The sequence below is a fragment of the Babylonia areolata genome, chromosome 20 (assembly GCF_041734735.1).
Source record: "Babylonia areolata isolate BAREFJ2019XMU chromosome 20, ASM4173473v1, whole genome shotgun sequence".
In the NCBI taxonomy this organism is placed as follows: Eukaryota; Metazoa; Mollusca; class Gastropoda; order Neogastropoda; family Buccinidae; genus Babylonia; species Babylonia areolata.
In genome coordinates, this window is record NC_134895.1 from 23,544,644 (window position 1) to 23,566,312 (window position 21,669).

Sequence of the window (21,669 nt, forward strand, 5' to 3'; positions counted from 1 at the left end):
CTTCCACCCACGTCGTCATTGATTCAACAGGGGCGTACCTCTAGACCTGCCCCACTCGCCACTGACTGACTGTACCCTCAGATAGGTAGGGTAACCTTGAAAGAATCATTCAATACGGGCTCCCGGGTGCGAGAGTGAATAAAAAAAACTCCTCAGCGTGTGTTCAGATTCTTTTCCCACTCCTTGAACCCAAGGCATAATTTCTGTCTGTCTGTCTGTTTGTCTGTCTGTCTGTCTCTGTCTCTGTCAGATCGTATTTCATTAAATTCAGATCTGGAGGGAACGAACTTGAAGTTAATGAACGTTATAAAGGTAGCTTGAAAAACTGTGCATTTAGTGGATGGAACGAAGACGAAATTCAAGTACTGGCACTTTGTCCACAATATATTTTGAGAAAGAAATACTTATCCGAGCATATGCACAATTTAAGGACTCCCTTATTACCCCACTTCAAAATGTCAACAGAATTGGGACAAGAAATGTAGCAATGTTTATTTTTTATGCGTTACAACAGAGAGCAGAAAGCTCTCAGTCTTAGATGAAAGACATGTCCCTAAATTACCCTAAGCTTCTTATTTAGTTTGGTTATATCATCAGTTTATTCTTTCTAAATTTTGTTGTTAAACTAACTCAAGATTTGGTTTTTATATTTGTGTGTATGTACAATACCTGCAACCATATGTATACAGGTCGGTGGTTTTACATTAAAACAATTCTGAGTTCTGTCTGTCTCTTGTCCCGTTTTCGTTCATTTGACTTATGTTCGTCTAACCTACATCTAACTGAATTTTCTCTTTTCGTTTACGCATGAAATAAGAATAATGCTCGTTTTACCTAAAACCTACAGCACGTCAAACGGTGTCACTGGCGAGGATATTCGTCGTGACTGATACTATAGCCTGTGGTGAACACTTTATTCATATTCAAGAATGTCTGTGTCAGAGTTACCAAATTTGTCATTATTCACATTTGCATGTGCGTCTGTCACCATATTTGTTCATATTCACATAGGTATGTGTGAACACTACCACAGTCAGGAGTGACTATAATAGGGCAAACGAACACACTGAGGGTAAGGGAAATCAGGAAAATGAAAACATGATCCCAAAGGTTCTTTTTCTTCCTCTTCTTTCTTTCTTCTCTCTTCTTCTTCTTCTGCTTCGCTCGTGACCTGCAACTCCCATGTTCAATCGCACAAGCATGACCGCTTTTACCCCACCATGCTCCGTTTTCGGGGGCGTGCATGCTGACTCAGTATCTTCTTGCTTCCATAATACTGTAATTGATCTTCTAAATGCAAATGGATACATGAAGAGGGCGAAAAACAAAATTCATACGTGTGGATTGTAATTACTTTGCAATCGTGTCGGGAGCGTGATTCGTCCTCTGGCAAACTGAGATTACCCTTTAAGTAACGACCGTAGATATAGAACAGCGCTCTGGGGGTTCGCATATATCTGAGCAAAGAGGTGTACATCTGGATCAAAAGATTTATATCCAAACAGAGGCGATAAGTTTCAACCCAAAAAGTTGTATATTTTGATAAAGAGGGTGATATTTGGACCAAGAGGAATCAATACGGGTCGAGAGAGAGGTCACACCAAGGTTCCCCATACCCCATCTCAACCCAATTTTTTTCATAGCTTCATTTAAGTCGAAACCAAACAGAATTTAAAACAAAAAACTTCATTCTGTTTAATTAAGACGATGATAAAACAGCGCTTTTTTTCTGCAGCGGTACTACACGAACAATTACGATCCCCCTTACAAAGAAGGGTGTTTCTTTTTCAAACATCGTTTTAACAATGCCTTTCACATCCAAACGTTTTCAGACAATAGACCTACAACAGAATTTTAACAAAGGCGCAGCAAGCATCAATCAATGAATATGTCATTAAACACGTGTCCGCTTAAGGCATATGGTAGGATTCTTGCGAAGAACTGCACTCGTGTATGCAGAGCAAGTGCTTGAAACTTGTTTTTCAGTAACGAACACGTTTTTACCACACGTATATCAACTCCAATAGCCTTTGTCGGACCTCAAAGGGAGGGAACACTACGAACCACACCCAACCACCACGTCAGCGAAGCCACACGACCCAAGTGCGTGACCGAGAAGTTGAATAGGGAAGTAGGATTCCACAAATAAGAAACTGAACATTATGCCTGACCTATACATAAACTTAATTAACGAAATCGGAAACACCTTACTAAACAGGTTCCTCTTCTTTCTTTTTATTGTATTTCATTGATTAAATATGTATGTTCGTTGGTTGTTGTTTCTTTTAAATCTCATTCCTTCTCTTTTTTTGAAATTCCTAATGTCCGCCTAAGGGATTGGCGGTGAAGGATAGGATGAAATGCGATTGGAGGCGCGTGCGCGCGCACACACACATACACACACACACACACACACGTGCACGCGCAAGCACGCACGCACGCACGCATGCATGCACGTACTGGGAAAGTACTGGTATCGGATAATAACTGGATGAACTGTCTGTCCAGGTCAGAGGGCCATTATCTGTCACCCGCAAACTGGGCCACTCTGGTGAACTGCCATCAGCGCCTTGTTCCCACCACCACGGCGGGCGTTGATTGATCTCTGGGAGAACACGGGTTCACACTGAATCACAATCGAGCGTTTGTGGGGCACACTATTTCACACAATCGCACGCACGCGTGCACTCACGAACTACACACACACACACACACACACACACAAATAAAAGGTCACTACGAAACTAAAAATATCACACTGGCACGCACACACAGACGTACATAGAGACAGACGGGCATGCACACAGACAGTTGGACACAAACATGTAAACCCTTGGAAGTCAGTAAAACACCATGAAAATAAACTTATGTGACAGTCAGCGCGCGTGCTAGCGTGCATGTACGCCGCGTGTGCATATGTGCGTGCGTGCGTGCGTTGTGTGTGTGTGTGTGTGTGTGTGTGTGTGTGTACGTGCGTGCGTACGTGTGTATGTATGTATGTATGTATGTATGTGTGTGTGTGTGTGTGTGTGTGTGTGTGTGTGTGTGTGTGTGTGTGTGTGTGTGTGTGTGTTTTCGTGAAATTCCATGCAGAGATAACGAAATATGGGAATAACGAAATCTTGAAAATACAGCACTACTACTTGTAGTAATCGTGCTACTTCTACAAACATTGCTGCTTCTTCTACTGGTACTAGAAATGCCTCCACCACATGCACTACTATGACAAGTAATACGTAAGAAACTGGAAAAAAAAATCAACCCGAAATTCTCATTTGAATTAAAGAACAGCATTATTTTTCATTAGATATGGTTTAGGTGGGTTTTTTTTGGTTAAAAAAAATTAAATCCAGCTGTGTCGATGAACAGGACAGACACTTTGAAACCTTATTTTGATTGCCAGCAAGGGTCGTTTGACACGTGGATGACAAAGTTCAGTCTTATATCACAATAAGTACAATACAATACACACTGCGTGCTCCAGAAGTACCAAAAATCAATTTACATTTAAATATCACACCCTTACAAATTGTGTTCACATCACTTTAAGCAAGCAAACTGAATAAAGCATACATCAAAGAGAACTAATACAGTCAAATTCGACCATCCATGCATTCAGTAATTTCTTTTCTCGGTTAGATATGGTTTAGTTTGTCAGGTCAGCCAAGCAACAAAGTTATCTGACAACACAGGCATTGAACTTGGTGGTTGTTTTTTTTCACTGACAGGACAAGCATGCACTACATTCGAATAAGTAGGACATCGGTCGCATTCTTTTTCTTTCCCTCTTCGTTTCCTTTTTTTCCTCTTCCTAGAGGTCCAAACAAGAAAAAAAAGAAAGATAAATAGGTCGCTATGTGCTGCATATGAATAGTGCTATGAGGTGTATCAGGTATTGGTTAGGTTGTTAAAAATGAATGTACACAGATTACCCATACACGCGAATTTATTCTTGTTGAACCCAGATGGAAAAGGCAAAAAAAGCTGGGTTTATTTCGTCAAAACCACTTTATTTAGCCCCGGATGTGGATATATCTGGTTACAGCAGGGTGTTGGTAGCGAGCGAATATATGTTTTGTCATTATTATTGAATCAAAGAGTGAACGATTACATGTACTATGCAAGAGCGGGACGAGTCAACAATGTTCAAAGAATATGATTATCATAACTGGCGAGTGTTTACAACTGGCTATGAATAATGCATGTAAGCAACATTTTGAATGATGTGGACATAAAGTGTTTTACAGACCGTTTGATAAAAGCTACGTCTTGGTTTGCGCTCCCGATAAATTGATTATATTGTGACTGTTCAAATATGGAATGTCCCATTATCCATACTCTGCTTCTTGTTTTAGAGACAGAGAGAGAGAGAGAGAGAGAGAGAGAGAGAGAGAGAGAGAGAGAGAGAGAGAGAGAGAACAACAACAAAAAAAACTAGATGTTAATCTTGCGGTGCCATACGCGATGTCAGTTACCTCTTCTTTTTCTTAATTTTTTTTCTCTCTCAGTTCCAGGCCCAGTGAGCGAGCTATATGACTGTCCACTGACAATGCCCGGAATCTTTAGCACGGCGATAACAATTGACGCTTTAAGCCAGAGGGCTCGCTAGGTTTATAGCTCTCCCCCCCCCCCCCCCCCACACGCGCACACACACACATACATACACACACAACGGCTAACCATCGGGCACATAAAACTGCCGGCAGGATGTCCCCCGATGTCCACTATCGTTGTATGTTATGGTTCTCCGCAGGCCCTTTGAAGTGACACCCTAAGCCACTGTCGGTCGCTTTAAAGGGACGATCAGCAGACAGCCACCACTTTTATCACAACATGAACACAAGACGCAACGAAATAACCGTGGACAGTGGGCTACTGTACCATTTTGGAGGGTTGGGTGGGTGGGTGGGAGGGTGGGGGGGGGGGGGTGGGGAGTGGGAGTGGGGTGGTTGTATATCCCCCCCCCCCACCGCCACACATTGGCTACATGTGTGTGTGTGTGTGTGTGTGTGTGTGTGTGTGTTTTGGTCAAAGACGTTTTTCTGTTTCTTGTTGACAAATGAAACATCAGGAAGGCAGGCAGGCAACTGGATGATGCACGACATAAATATTTTGGCTTTCGAGTCCAACTGGCAGAAAAGGAAAAACAACAACAACAAAAAACAACAACAACAACAAAAAACAACAACAACAAAAAAACAACAACAAAAAAACAACAGGAATAACCTGTCCATGTACAGAAAACTTTCAGATGGCTAGGTGCGGTTGATAGAACTGAACGCTGCTTCAAACAGAAACACCAGCATTCAGACAACGTACAGACTGACCTACATACACGACACCACATCTGCTTGGAAAAAGAGAGAGAGAGAGAGAGAGAGAGAGAGAGAGAGAGAGAGAGAGAGGAGAGAGACAGAGAAAATGAAAGAGAGAGAAAGAGAGAGAAAGAGATAGAGCGAACAAGAGAGAGGGAGACAGAGAGAGTGAAAGAGAGAAAGAGAAAGACAGAGAGAGAAAGACAGAAAGAGAAAGACAGAGAGAGTGAAAGAGAGGGAGAAAGAGAGAGAGAGAAAGAGAAAGAGAGAGGGAAAAGAAAGAGAGATGGAGAGAAAGAGAGAGAACGAAGAAAGAGAGAGAGAGAGAGAGAGAGAGAAGAGCAGATGTCTGACCATCGCACAACCAAACACGCTGGTGAGGCATTGTATTGTGGATTTGTGTATTACCCTAACATGAAATGAAATAAAACAATCAAACAAATGCAGAAATACGTAATTAGATAGATTAAAACACCTCTTAAAAAAATCAAACAGCTACTTGGAACATGAATGGTTGAAATAAAACAAGAACATAAAAAAAGAAAAAAAGAAGAAAAAAAAGGCCACCCTCGAACAAAATCATGGCAGATAGACATAATCTTTATTCTTATGAGGAAACTCCATATTCTCTTGACGAAAGCTGCACATACCCCTGACTAACCCTACTGCTTTCTTATGCTTACCTACTAATTTGGTTGGCTGGTTAGTTGGTGTAGGCTTGAGGTGATTTTTATCCAAATAATTCGTTATTTTCTGACTATTATAAAATGCGGCAGACAAGGATAAAGAGGAGAGAGAGAGAGAGAGAGAGAGAGAGAGAGAGAGAGAGAGAGAGACCTGGTGCTCTTTCACATGTCATTTGGACAAAACTGAAATACGACAATATTAAGTGTAATGCCCAGGAAAATATTGAAAAGACTGCTCACAATCTTGTGAAAAATTTCTCTCGAAACTGTGCAACTCACAACGGGTTAACTATGGTTTTGAAATTGAATTTTTTTGACTTCTGATCAGGAGAGGGGGTTGTTTTAAAACATCTTTTTTTCACGACTGACAAGCTCGTAAAACACGTATTTCAGGCTACGACGGAAAAAGGATATTTGGCCAGCTAATTCAAGCACCACTCAAGATGAAGGTTACCATAACCAGCAGATCTAACAGCGTACCATTTAGTGTGCAAACAAAGCTCAGGGTACCCCCCCCCCCTCCGTCCCCCCTGAAGTGAGGTTCTTGATCACTGAGTGCCTTTGTTGAGTCCAAACGTTTGTTGGTTTGGCCTTATCAACAATCCACACATTCGTTGAATAACTCGGCCACGGACAACACGACACTCTTCCTCCTCCCTCACGTGTGCTCGTAAAACTGAATGCCTCAAAATACGACCACGGCAACTCTCAACAGCCTGAGTAAAGTCTGAATGACTTCCCCCCCAGTTGACCCCCAACCGTTGACCGGGGTGCTTAGCATTCAGTTTGTTTTCTTCTCCGTTGGCCCCAACAGGGCTTTGGAGTGTTGATGGTTTGGTAGCGGCGAGGTTCCGGCGACTCTGCGTAGGTCGGCAGGTAAAATCCAGCTGACGGTAGCAAACACAGCGGGAAAGAGGCTCGCTGACAGGTGAGTACGATCACGAACCTTGTACAGCTTCCCTTGACCCTGTGTGTGTGTGTGTGGCCATGAACAGTGAGAGCCGCACAACCCACTGGTCACCTTGAGGGTTCCTTTCGCGGAAGTATCTACTGTGAACCTGTTTCAGACTTGAGTGAAAAACTGTCGTCTTGTTCGGAGATGTAAAGCTATCTCGGTTACTTCAGGCAGTCTTCTTCACAACAAGTAGTTCAGTGGCTGCTGTCCTTTGCTCCCGAAGTCACTCCAAAAAGATACAGACTCTGCTGTGTTCATTTCCAAATGCTCTCCCACATCGACCTATCTCTCCTCTTCTGAAAGAAAAGCCACTGACTTCATACCGACATCATAAGTGCAAAGTCACCTGCATAATTTCACATGTCATACTCCGCCCTAACGCTCCTTTGTGCATTATTCAATATCGATGCCCTTGCCGTGTCCGCTCTTCATTTGCAGCGCTCGCGTTACAATCTAAACAGCAAAAAAGTCTCATTCATGGCGGTCGGCCACTAATCAACAAAAACTGACAAATATGTCAGGCAATCGGCATTCTTCTTCCATCGTATCTGTGATGTACCGGACACCCTGGATGGTGTACAGGTGGAGGTGACGTAAAGAGAGAATGAATGAATAAATGATATGGATATTTATATAGCCCATGTCCTCGGTCAGAGACCGAACCCGAAGCGCTTTCCAAACACGGAGTCATGTGCACAACAGGTTGCCTACCTGGGTAGATCCAACTGACAGATGCCATTGGGCCTCATCATTCGTTTCCTGTGTCATTCAATCAGGTTTCATTTACACACACACACACACACACACACACACACACACATGTATACGTGTATTACAGTTTTGGTTATTTACCCCGCCATGTGGGCAGCTATACTCCGTTTTCGGGGGTGTGCACACTGGGTATGTTCTTGTTTCTATAACCCACCGAACGCTGACATGGATTACAGTATCGTCAACGCGTGTATTTGATTTTCTGCGTGCGTATACACACAAAGGGGGTTCAGGCACTGGCAGGTCTGTACATATGTTGACCTGGGAGATCGGAAAAACCCAAAAATCTCCACCCTCAACCCGCCAGGTGCGACGGGGATCGAACCCAGGACACTCGGGAGAGAACCCAGCGCTCTGATATAACCATATTTTGACCAGCGCACCTTGTTTGCGTACTGGTGTGCTGTCCATATGGTCCCAAACACCCAGTCCATCTGTCCGTTTGTTCAGCATCATCATTGTAGGGAACAGTGCAGCCACCAGCCGCTGTGACGAAGTGGTAAGGACGAAGTTGGGGAGTTAGGATTGGGAGAACGTGGGCTCCAGCCCCATTAGAGGCAGGTTTTTGCCGCTCGTGGTCGACATCTATCCACAGTTAAAAGCGCTGCTAGCACAAATGGAAAGGCAAGGACCACACAGTCGAGGGTCATCCACTTCACCACCACCACCCCCGAAAACAGAGTATGGCTGCCTACATGGCCGGTGGTGGGGGTGGGGGGTAAAAACGGTCATAAACGTATAAGCCCACTCGTGTACATACGAGTAAACGTGGGGGTTGCAGCTCACGAACGAAGAAGAAGAAGAAGAATCCACTTCACGGATACATCTTTGTGAGTGCTGCTAATATTTCTTTCTGACTATACACAAACACACTAGATCAATCAAAAACCCTGACATGCTATAGCAAACTTCGAACACCTAGTCCAGAAAGAAAACGTCCATTTATTAAGCGTCAGACAGATACTAGGCCTTCGTCAATGTAAAAAGAGTCTTATGCATCCGAAAAAATGTAATAAAATAATAATAAAGGAAAAATAATTCCTGACCAACACTACAGGTGTCTATTTGTTGACCAGGTTGACACCACGACGCGTCCGCTTAAGAAGCGAGAGAATCAGAGCGCGCTGGTTCGAATCACAGCTCAGTCGCCGTTATTTTATCCCCCTCCACTAGACCTTGAGTGGTGGTCTGGACGCTAGTCATTCGGATGAGACGATAAACCGAGGTCCCGTGTACTAGCATGCACTTAGCGCACGTAAAAGAACCCACGGCAACAAAAGGGTTGTTCCTGGCAAAATTCTGTAGAAAAATCCACTTCGATAGGAAAAAACAAATAAACTGCACGCAGGGGGCGGGGGGGGGGGGGGGGCACTGTAGTGTTGCGACGCGCTCTCCCTGGGGACAGCAGCCCGAATTTCACACAGAGAAATCTGTTGTGACAAAAAGAGAAATACAACACTGTACAATATTTTACGAGTACAGCCTGCTCAAGTCGTCCCAAACCTATGTTTCCCCCACACAAGCAGCATCGTACTCAACCCCCCCATCACCATGAAAAATATAGAAAGTAAAATATAAAACGAAACAAAAGGTACACGCACGTCGTTTCGGTATGTGCTTGTTGCCAGTCGACGTTGCTGGGGTGACTTCACCTGCGGACCGAAACAATGGTATCGCCCCTGCTCCAAGGTCTGTTTATCTTCGGGCAACACTGCTAAGTGGTTTCAGATTTACAACGGTACTGCGACAGTTTCAGAACTCTCTTTCTCTCTCTTTGGATGTCTGTCTGTATATATCTCTCTTTCTCCCTCTCTCTGCTGTGCAGACACACACACACACACACACACACACACACACACACACACACACACACACACACACACACACACACATATATATATTTATATATATATATATATATATATATATATATAGTGTGTGTGTGTGTGTGTGTGTGTGTGTGTGTGTGTGTGTGTGAACGATGTCTATCGATGTCTATCTATGTGCATGTGAGTGTGAATACATATGTGTGCGTGCGCGCGCGTGTGTGTGCGTGTGTTTGTGTGTGTGTGTTTGTTTGTGTGTGTGTATGGGTGCGCACGCGCATGTGCATGTGTGTCTATGTCTGCAATGGTGTGTGTAAGTTATTAAAACAGTGTTATTAAAACACTGATATACATAATTACAAGTTATTTGGCAAACACTGTATGAACAAACTGCTGGGAAATGTTTATTTCAGCTGAAGGTAAAATAAGGCAGATAAGTATGATAGGTTGGGAAGTTAAAATGCTATCTGAAATCAGTTGCTTACCAAACGCTTATCATACTGTTGATATTTGTGATTTGGATGAGAAAACAGTCACACTTCGCTACAGTCTGCATAAATCCCATATTTGTACACAGTGAGCATGTGGATGAAGGATTAAATGAAGGAATGACTCTGTGTGTGTGTGTGTGTGTGTGTGTGTGTGTGTGTGTGTGTGTGTGTGTGTGTGTGTATGAACGAGGTCTATCGATGTATATCAATGTGCATGTAAGTGTGAATGCATGTGTGTGTGCGTGCGCGCGCGTGTGTGCATGTGTGCAAGTGTTTGTGTGTATGTTTGTTTGTGCATGTGTATGTGTGCGCACGCGCGCGTGTATGTGTGTCTATGTCTGCATGTGCCTGGTCCAACAGAATTCTGCTGCATGACTCGCAGATTTGGCTTTACAAGCCAACTGTCTCACCCGCCTTTCTGACTGTCTGACTGACTGTCTCTCCCCTTCTCTTTTTCGCTGTCTCTTCCCTGTTTTCTCCTCCCTTCTACCTTTCTCTTTCTGCCTGCCTTTAAATTCAGTACAGTTGATCCTTGATGCTTTCATGTAAAATCCAGTTTCCACACACACACACACACACACACACACACACACACACACACACTCTCTCTCTCTCTCTCTCTCTCTCTGTGTCTCCATTGCCATTACTACAACAAGAACTACTGCTACTATTACTAGTACTGCTGCTGCTGCTGTAGCTGTAGTTGCAGCTTTCTTGCTGTTGTGCATGAGACTCTATTGATCTTCAACGTGGTAGAACTGTTTTACTCCATACAAGTCAGTTCTGAAAAGCATCTGTCAGTCCAGTATACAAAAGATAACACAGAGAGAGAGAGAGAGAGAGAGAGAGAGAGAGACAGAGAGAGAGAGAGAGAGAGAGAGAGAGAACTGAAACGTTTAATGTCATTAGCTGAAAAGCTCTGGTGACATAGTAGGTACTAACCAGAACAAAATGGTGCAAAACATATAACATGGAACAGAAAGGAACAACAACAACAAACAAACAAACAAAAAACAGAATTGAAACAACATAAACTAATAAGAGATTTGCGACACTTTGGCGTTTTGTCATTAGCTTAAAGTAAATGTGACAAGGGAGTAATTTGCCTTTTTTTTCCAGTCGTTCATCTCCAAGGTTTGGACAGTAGACAGAAAACAAAGTACAGATAAGTCATATAATAAATATTTACGCATGTAACATGGACACACATCATATCAATACAAACACATACTAAAGTGCATATAAATCATATAATAAATATTTACGCAGGGAACATCAAAACCCATCATATCAGTACGAACACATCAAATAATTACAAAGTCGAGACTGACCACCCAAATGTAGCCCTTCCTTTTAATGTATGCTTTTTTCCTCATAGAACCCATCCTAATTGTTAATTGATTGATGAGTATTTGGACTAATGATTGACGTTTTCTGTATATTTATTGCCTCAGATACATATTTTGCAAGTGAAAGTATCATATCTTTATTTTCTGTCATCAGTTTGCCGAACAATTTTTTTTCTGCGCTGAAGCTGTATTGAAAATGGTAATATTTTCTTCGTAATAGATCGTATGTTTTGCAGTTAAATATGAAATGATTTTCATCTTCTTGGCTTTCGCCACACATTGGGCAAGGAGATGTTGCTACGTCTGAATAGAACCATCTTCTGCTGGCATTCAGTCCAAGTGCTCTCAATCTGAGCTTCGCAAAGCAGATTTTATGCCGTTTATTTGTTATAATCTTGATATACTTCTCTGTTTGAAATATTGATTTGAATGAATAGAATCATTTATACCTATCATTTCTCTCTATTTCTCCGTGTCAGTTTTGATTGTAACATGTTATAAGTCTATCTTTCAATTCCGATACAAAGCCGCTTTCATGCCCTCCTCCTTGGCTCAACCAAACAAGACCGAATCCATGTTCCGTTAGTGTTTTCTTGATGTGGAATACCCAGTTCCGTTTGCCCTTCTCCTCTTGCAGCAGCAGCATCTCGTATGCTTGTCTACATAATCGTGATGTTGGCAGTCTTGTTAGTTTGAGCCAATATTTCATGCATTTTACATTATTGATCTAATATGCAATGGGTACCTGCCGGTTTCGCCATGCATTATAGTGTTTGATGAGTGTAATGGGACACCAAGAAAGCGCTTCATTGCAATTGTGTGTACCTTTTCCATTTGGTTATTTGACATGAGTCCCCATATTTCCGCTCCATAGTTCAAGGCTGGTTCAATTTGTGTGTCGAAAGGTTTCCAGAAAAGCTGTGAGCCAGTCGAACGCAGTCTCCTGACTGATTTTAAATTTGGATTACATCTTTTTTTCCCTTTTCTATTTGCTTCATCCCACGCAGACGTCAAACTCAATTTTGTTGTGAATAACATTCCTAAATATTTATATATATTGGTTACTTTTGTTTCCCTAGCATCATTTTTCACGAGTCGAAAGATGACCTCCATTGCGGAAAACAATGATATTGGTCTTATAGAGATTTACTGTTAGTTGTAATCTGTCTGTTTCTTGCTTAAGGGCATTTAATTGATTTTATAACCCTATGGGTGTGTCAGACAAGAGAACATCATCATCAAATAGCATTAAGAACAATTCTGTTGCGACAGGTATCATTTGTATTCCATGTCTACCCTTCTTTGATAAATTCACTGCCAATTCATTGATGAAAAAGGAAAACAGCTGTGGACTTAACATACAACCTTGTTTAACCCCTCTTGGGCACTAAAAAAAAAAGAATAAACACCTTTGTCACGAACACATACAAGTGCAGAATCGTAGATGCTTTTAACAGCTATGTAAAACTTCCAATGTTCCCCGCTGTTTCTTAGAGTACTCCACAGAATGTGTCTGTTCACAAAATCAAATGCTTTTTTGAAGTCTACGAATGCTACTTATAGCTTAGTCTTACGCAAAAGATGCTTTTGGACTAAAGCGTGTAAAGTAATTATATGGTCGACAGTACAATAACCTGTTCTAAAGCCCGCCTGTTCCTCTGTGTTTTTTTTTCTCTTCTAATTCTGTCCATTTTTTAAATCTTTGATTTAAGATGTGTGTATACACTTTACTAATTGTACTTGTCAAGGCTACTCCTCTGTAATTGTCCGGGTTGTTTGTGTCTCCCTTTTTATGTGTAGGCACAATAATGGATTTTGCCCTGTCCAGTGGAAATGTTCCACTTTCAAATAATTTGTGAAATAGGGTAACTAGGAATTTCAGAGAGAGAGAGAGAGAGAGAGAGAGAGAGAGAGAGAGAGAGAGAGAGAGAGAGAGAGAAGGTAAATGGGTTTGACTAAGTGCAGGTAGCGTAGCCCTGTGTATTTTCTGGTGAAACCTAGTCTTTTCTGAAATCAGTACTGGTGGTATCTGAAATCGCCCCTCGTCTTATCTCAAAACATCGTATAAAATCAAAACACGTACAAAACACACACAATTTGGACAAAGATCACAACGAAAGTTATGCCCAGTCTAACTGTACAAATCACAGGGAGGCTAACAGCTCTAACTTTAATTACCAAACCCTGTTTGGCGATATCGTCCGAACATTAGGTCTGAGACGGCTTGGTTTACTCTCTGAACCCGACAAGGCTTTTTACAATTATACTCTCGGCACAAAAGCCACCTGTGTGCATGTGTGCTTTTGGGGGAGGGGTGGGGGGGTTGGGGGGGGGGTGTGAAGGAAAGTGAGGGGTGGAGGGGAGGGGGCGGGGGCCGGGGGGGAGGGGGGGAGGAAGGTGTGTCTGTGGGTCTCTGTGTGCGTGTGTATCTGTGTGTCTGTGTGCGTGCTGACCGCCCCCGTGTGACAAAGAGAAGGAACGGAGTCAACGGTTTCCCGGTTTGTAGGTGTCACCTTTTGCCCCTGTGACCTATTCCCCCCTCCCATCCACCCTATACCAACCCGCCACACCCTACCCGACACCTCCCTTGGGCCAACTACCAGGCCTCCACTGATTATTGTCCCCCAACTGGACACACGAGAAGTGTTGTGGGTCAGTGGGAAGGCGTGAGACAGAGAAGGACAGGGAGGGTGAAGAAGGGGGCAGGCGGAGCTCTGGATGGGGGCAGGGGAGAGAATTCATGAGAATGCTAATAGTTTATGGTCCATGGTCTCTTCAAGAAGGGGAGAGTGAACGAATACCTTATAAAATATTCGATTTTTTTCCCTATTTCAACGAAATGATTCTATAAATGAGAGAAACAACAATTCATTACATACTACGAAGTTACAATTTCTCTAAGTGTGAATGTTTTAAACACGACAGATTACACACACAGGTAGGTGAGAGAGGGGGGTGGGGGTAGAGAGACAGAGAGAGGGACGGAAACAGACAGAGACAAACAATCAGACAGACAGACAGAGAGAGACGAAGTCAGAGAGAGAGAGAGAGAGAGAGAGAGAGAGAGAGAGAGAGAGAGAGAGAGAGATACGAAAAGAAAACAATGACAATAAAAAAAAAATCATGATTTTTGTTTTCATGTCTTCTTTTCGAATACCAACGACGGATTCTTATGTCCATTATTTCAAGTGAAAAGACAAATGGCGACTTGACCAGCAGCCTGCCATTACTATAGCACTGATCACAACACAATCGTACCAAGAAGAGAGGAGATAAGAACGGAGCTTGACAGTTTGTATTCATGGCAACTTCTTCTTCGTTCGTGGGCTGCAACTTCCACGTTCACTCGTATATTATAGGAGTGGGCTTTTACGTGAATGATCGTTTTTACCCCGCCATGTAGGCAGCCATACTCCGTTTTTGGAGATGTGCATGCTGAGTATGTTCTTGTTTCCATAACCCACCGAACGCTGACATGGATTACAGGATCTTTAACGTGCGTATTTGAAATTCTGCGTGCGTATACCCAAGAAGGGGGGTTCAGGCACTAGCAGGTTTGCACATATGTTGACCTGGGAGATCGAAAAAACCTCCATCCTTTACCCACCAGGCGCCGTTACCGAGATTCGAACCTGGGACCCATATATATGGCAACAAACGGAACTGTCCCACGCATTCAGGGTTAGACATCTAATCAAAAGGGTGATCATAAACGGTAAGAAGGATTACTTCCCTTAAACTGATCGAACTGCATGCACGTCAGGTTAGCACTAGCTCTCTGTTGAAGATCTGCTATTAAAAAAAAAAATGTTTTGCGAACAAAATCGAACAGGAACGGATAGTGACAATTATTTTTTGGAAGGTTGTTGGACATTTATGAGTCTGCATGGTTTACACAGTCAGCGTCATAACAAAAATTGGGGACACTCAGACAATAACATGACGAGTAAGAGTCTTAAGCAAAAAAAGGAGAAGAAAAAAACAACAACAAAAACTTTCCCACTCTTCATTCAGTCTGGGGGATATTACCACTTCTAGTTCTATAGAAATAAGTAACTAAATAAAAGCGAAAAGAAAAAAGAAAGAAAAATAAACAACAAAAAGCAAATCCTATTGTTGATGGGTTGTGTTTTTCCTTCACAATAAATGTAGACTCGGGTAAGAGACAAGAAAGGTGAGAACCCAGACATTCTTCAGCACGAACCGTGAACAAACCTCAGAGACTTCAAACTGCTGCACAGACTTTACAAATGAAATCCCTAGAAAATAACAAACTATTCAAGAAAGAAAAGGACATTACCTCGTGCAAGCAGTCAAACATTGTCAAAACACAAAGTCCTGACTACAACCCCCCCCCCCCCCCCGCCCCCCCCCCCCCAAAAAAAAAGAAACAAAAGGCTCCACGAAAACTTGTTGACACATGTAAATTTCCCCTGGAAAATATGGAATCAATTAGACTCCTCTTGGGAGAGAGGGAAAGGGTGTGTGTGTGTGGGGGGGGGGGGGGGGGGGGGGGCAGGCAGAGCAATACTGACGAAGTTCTTGCTCCATGAGAGCAAAAAGTGTTGGGTGGGAGGGGGACTAAGAGGGACTAGAACACATAGATGGTCATCCAAATCCGCTGTTTTAATGGATGAGAGAGAGAGAGAGAGAGAGGAAACACACTAACAAGGCAAAGACTGTAGGATCAGTGACAGGGGAGTAACAACAGAAACAGCGCTTATAATATGACCGACAGCTTTTGTCAGCAGACTGCTGTGATTGTAAATATCAAGTAATACCATGCTGAAACGATCCCAAAGTTCTGCGCTCGCTACTATACTTCACCCCCAGCGGCCCCCACCCCTTCCCCCGTAGCCATCCCGTGGGCTGCGAACAAAACGGACACTGCACTGCCATAGAACAGTGTTACTTTTCCTCCTTCCATTGTTCGACTGTCGAAGCGAATTTCTTCCAGATTTTTGTCTGGGATGGCGGTCTTGCATTCATTTTAAACGCGCTGAGTCGTGCGTGCGTGCATAGTCAGAAGGAATGAGAGCTTGCCTTGGTGACAAATGACAAACAACGTCAGCGTATGTGAGATACAAGACAGGCACGTGCGTGGACATCTATCTAGCAGATGTGATGTGGCGAATATGGATTTGCCTGAACGCAGTGACGCCTCCTTGAGACACTGAAACTGTCTTAACGGGTGAATGTCAAACTGTTAACTCTAATCTGCAAAAAAACATCCCTGCGGCAATTCTTAACACAAACGACGGGTTTTACTACAAGGGGAGCTCAGCAAATAACAGCGTCATAAATAACAGAACTAAACTGGTAAGGATCAGTCCTAAATATTTACTCGGTACTTTTTCTTCGGGCAAGTTGTTTTTATGGTGTCGTAAATAGAGACTGAAGGGTTTGGGGGCTGTCATGACTCTCAAGCTAACCGAGTCAGTCGTTACCCCTCTACCCCACCCCCTCACCCCAGCCCTACGTCCTTTCCTCTCACTACAATATAACACCAACTCCATTTCAGTTCACCGTTTCATATCTTACTCCAACCCCCCACCCCCTCCGTTCTCTTCGCTGAACAGTCCTTCCTTCCATCATCATCATCACCACCACCACTACCATCATCATCATCACCACCACCACCACCTACATCATCATCATCATCATTCATTTTGCCCAGCGACTCATTATTTTCGCTGCGATATACTGTTCTTGTCAGTTCGTCGCGTATTTCCACTCGTGCCCCCCCCCCCCCCCCCCCCTTAACCCCGCTCCCCTCCAGACCCCCCCCCCCTCCCCATTCAGCCTACATGGCAGAGGTCACGCACACGATGATCTCTGACCCTACACTTTAGATGGATGCAAGTGTGTTGGCTACGCCCGAGAACGCACACAGGTTTCTGAAATACGATGTGAAAGGCGAGAAAGTCCATGTATTGTTCTGATTACACGTTGCTGCTACACAATCGTGCGCGTGCCTTGCCGTGAGCGTGCGCGCGCGCGCGGGTGTGTGTGTGTGTGTGTGTGTGTGTGTGTGTGTGTGTGTGTGTGTCCATATCTTTATATATCTTCGTATATATATATATATATATATATTTTTTTTTTTTTTAGAGAGAGAGAGAGAGAGAGAGTTCCTTTTCAGACGTGTACTTTTCGCTGTGTATTTCTGTCTGTTTTTATATTATGTGTATTTTATATCAGTCTGTTGAATGTTTTTTCTTTTTGTTGTTTTTTTTGTTTGTTTGTTTTTTGTTGTTGTTTTTTTCACTGTATGTAATCATCCCTTGAAATGGGCATTTGACATAATCAGTACAATATTCAGGTTAAGACTCACTCAGACTCTCTATCTACAAAGAAAGGTGGCTAACGAGAGTAATTCAATTTGTCCATTGTGTCAAGAACCGAGGGAAGATGAGAGCTGCATTTTATCTTGTGCAGTTCAGCTCTTAGTGACATCAGACAAAAGTTTATTCCTTCAAAATATTTCCGAAATCCACGTGCTTTTAAATTTAGTTTGCTGGCATCGTCCATAAGAAAGAGTGATGTTCGGGATTAGTAAATTTTCTTCGTACAATGTACTTAAATTTACAAATGCTGTACTGTCTTGATGATATGATTTGAAGATCAGTTTCGTTTGACGTGACCATTGATACACACACACACACACACACACACACACACACACACACACACATATATATATATATATATATATATATATATATAACATTTTAGTATGGCTGTGATGTACTTGTATGTTTATGTACACCCCCTCATGAGGGGCTGTGACCTAATTATGAATAAAGTTTCCGCATCCACATTCGCACTCTCACTCTGTCCCTGCTTCATGGAAAAAAAACAACAACACTATCCTCTCGCTCTCTCTCTTTCTGTGTGTGTGTGTGTGTGTGTGTGTGTGTGTGTGTGTGTGAGAGAGAGAGAGAGAGAGAGAGAGTGCGCGCGCTTCATGGCAAAACAACAACAAAAACAACACAAAAACAACCTCTCTATCTCACTCTCTCTCTCTGCTTCATTGCAGACTCTCTCTAACTCTCTCTCTGCTTCATTGCAGACTCTCTCTCTCACTCTCTGCTTCATTGCAGACTCTCTCTCTCTCTCTCTCTGCTTCATTGCAGACTCTCTCTCTCACTCTCTGCTTCATTGCAGACTCTCTCTCTCTCTCTCTGTGCTTCATTGCAGACTCTCTCTCTCTCTGCTTCATTGCAGACTCTCTCTCTCTCTCACTCTCTGCTTCATTGCAGACTCTCTCTCTCTCACTCTCTGCTTCATTGCGGACTGTCTCTCTCTCTTACTCTCTGCTTCATTGCAGACTCTCTCTCTCTCTCACTCTCTCTGTGCTTCATTGCAGCCTCTCTCTCTCTCTCACACTCTCTCTGTGCTTCATTGCAGCCTCTCTCTCTCTCACTCTGTGCTTCATTGCAGCCTCTCTCTCTCACTCTCTCTGCTTCATTGCAGACCCTCCCTCCCCCCCTCTCTCTCTCTGTGCTTCATTGCGGACTGTCTCTCTCTCACTCTCTCTCTGCTTCATTGCAGACTCTCTCTCTCTCTGTTTCATTGCAGACTCTCTCTCTCCCTCTCTCTCTGTGTGCTTCATTGCAGACTCTCTCTCTCTCTCTCTCTCTCTCTCTCTGTGCTTCATGGCCAAAACAAAACAACAGGACAACGAAGCAAACAAGGGGAACTCACCGGGCGGCCTGGTGGGCCGAGGGGTGGGCAGGGTGGTGGGGCGGGCGGTGGTGGGGGCGGCCGTGGTCACGCCGTGGCAGTGGGCCCAGTAGTCTGGGCAGCAGTCGTAGGAGGTGAGGTTGCAGAAGATGTCGCAGTAGCACTCGGTGCCCAGGATGGGCACGGCGCAGTTGTCGTCCCTGCCGACGCAGCAGTCCTGCCCCGCTGGGCGGCGCGCGCACCACGGACCCGCCAGGTCGGGCCCCCACTCGGCGAAGAAGGACCACGTTGTGGGCACACACAGCGTCACCACCACCACCGCCAGGGTGTAAGCAACGTGTAGCGATCTCATGATGGGGTTTTCATGAACTGACACCTCTCCTGAAAAACGAACCGACAGCAGCGGCCAGGCGACCGTCTCCTAAAAAAAAAAAGGAGTTGTATGGAAAAGCTTTGAAGTCGAGAGAAAACGTTTAGTATCGAATAAGAATTCTTTTTCATGAACCGGTTTTTTGAAATCGAAAAAAAAAAAAAAAAAAAAAAAATCAGCTACCAATTATTTTCAAAGAATGTTCGTCGTTGAAATTCCGAATATCAGTTAAGAATCAGAAGATCGTAGTGGTCAACAAGCAGGCCAAATGCAGGACAAGAAAACACGAAAAAGAGTTGATTACACCCAGATGAATGAAAACCAACATCGATTTCCACTGTTCTCTCAACACAGGACAGGCACAGAACCCCCCACCAAGGTATTTTCGTCGCTCAAACACTTCCTGTTTCACCTTGTCATCAAGACGTAATCACGTCATTGACAATGTTAGCATTCCTCAGGCTAACCAACAGACAGCGCAGTCCTGTCAACAAGGGTCACTCAAGTCGTGTACCCCCACGCTCTGACTGGGAGAGCTTTGCTGAGTCAACGGAATTCCATTTTGACAACCTGCCCGACCCGAACAGCTAGGTCTGTCTCCTCGTCAATCCTCGGTGATCCTGTGGAAGAGAACAGACGATTCAGATCAGAACAGCGTAGGTATTTGCATGTGTTTTTTTTTTCTAATTAAAAAAAGTGATACACTGAGAGGGTTCTAGTAGAAAAAAAGAAAGAAATTTACTACATTTTAAAATTAATGCTTGGTGACTGCGACGAATAGTTTTCTTTTATTCAATTTACTACACTTTATGGTTCATGCTTGGTGATTGCAATGAATAGTTTCATTCATTTATAACAAATGAGGTAAGGTAGGGTAAGGAGTTTTAACTTCTCATCGTCTTCACATCGCATTTTTGTATCTTCCACTTTGCACTGGGTGTTAGTATCCTAATTTACCGTATCGTATCGTATAATAATAATAAATAATAATAATGGTACTTATATAGCGCTGAATCTTGTGCATAGACAAATCTAAGCACTTTCGCACCAGTCATTCTCACGCACGCATAACTCTAAAACTGGAGAAACTAAAGACAAGGAAGAGGCAGGGAAGGGAGGCTATTTTGGGAAGAGGTGGGTTTTAAGGCCAGACTTGAAAGAGCTGAGTGTAGAGACTTGACGAAGCGAAAGGGGAAGTTCATTCCAATTGCAAGGTCCAGAGACAGAGAAAAAACGGCGGCCAACAGTCGAGAGTTTGAATCTGGGTATGCGTAAGTGGAGTGGATCCGAAGCTGGTCGTAGTGAGCGAGATGGAGTGTAGAGGTGAAGGCAGCCACAGAGATAGGAAGGGGCTGATTTGTGAATACATTTGTAGCATAGAGTGTTGATCTTGTACTTTATTCGGTGTGAGACAGGGAGCCAGTGGAGATGTTGCAAAAGAGGAGTGATGTGCTCAGATCTTTTCTTTCTGAGGACGAGTCGGGCAGCAGAATTTTGTATGCGCTGAAGGGACTGAATGGATGAAGCAGGCAAACCAGACAATAGAGATATACAGTAGTCAAGGCGAGAGAGAATGAGAGAAACGACAAGTCTAGATGTTGCGTTAATGGACAGATATTTCCGGATGGAACTGATGCGCCGCAGTTGACAGTAGCAGGACTGACATGTCTGATTGATAAATTTTTGCATGGACAGTGTGTTGTCAAGGACAACGCCGAGGTTCCTGACTGAACTGGACAGAGGGATGGATGTACTGCCAAATTTGATTGTATTAGTTGTAATGGAAGAGAGTTTTTGTTTAGTTCCTATGATCATTGCTTCAGTTTTGTCCGCGTTCAATTGTAACTTATTTAGAGTCATCCATTAGATGTTTCTTGCAAGAGCGACAACAGTTTTTCAGGTGTATCACTGTTCTGGAGTTGAGTGTCATCAGCATAAGAATGATGACTGACATTATGGCGGTTGATAATTTCAGCGAGAGGAGCAGTGTACAGTGTGAAGAGCACTGGGCCTAAAACAGATCCCTGTGGGACTCCATGTTCAATTTTAACGGGTTCAGACTGGAAATTGTCAACAATGACAGACTGGAATCGATCAGTGAGATAAGATTTGAACCAGTTTAGAACAGTGCCGTTGATACCAGTAGGTTATTCAGGATGTGGAGGAGAGTGGTTTCGGTGCTGTGGTCAGCACGATAGGCAGACTGAAATGGGTGGATGAGAT

At 43.5% G+C, this 21,669-nt stretch overlaps 1 protein-coding gene across 1 annotated transcript in view; it reads right to left on the reverse strand.

Annotated features, from left to right (window-relative positions):
- LOC143295321 (tubulointerstitial nephritis antigen-like) overlaps positions 1 to 21,669 on the reverse strand; it is an 89,952-nt gene that overhangs the window by 62,482 nt on the left and 5,801 nt on the right. Inside the window, exon 2 of the mRNA XM_076606954.1 lies at positions 19,098 to 20,066. Coding sequence (XP_076463069.1) covers positions 19,098 to 19,428 — 331 coding nt within the window. The 5' untranslated portion in view covers positions 19,429 to 20,066. The remainder of the gene's footprint in view (positions 1 to 19,097; positions 20,067 to 21,669) is intronic.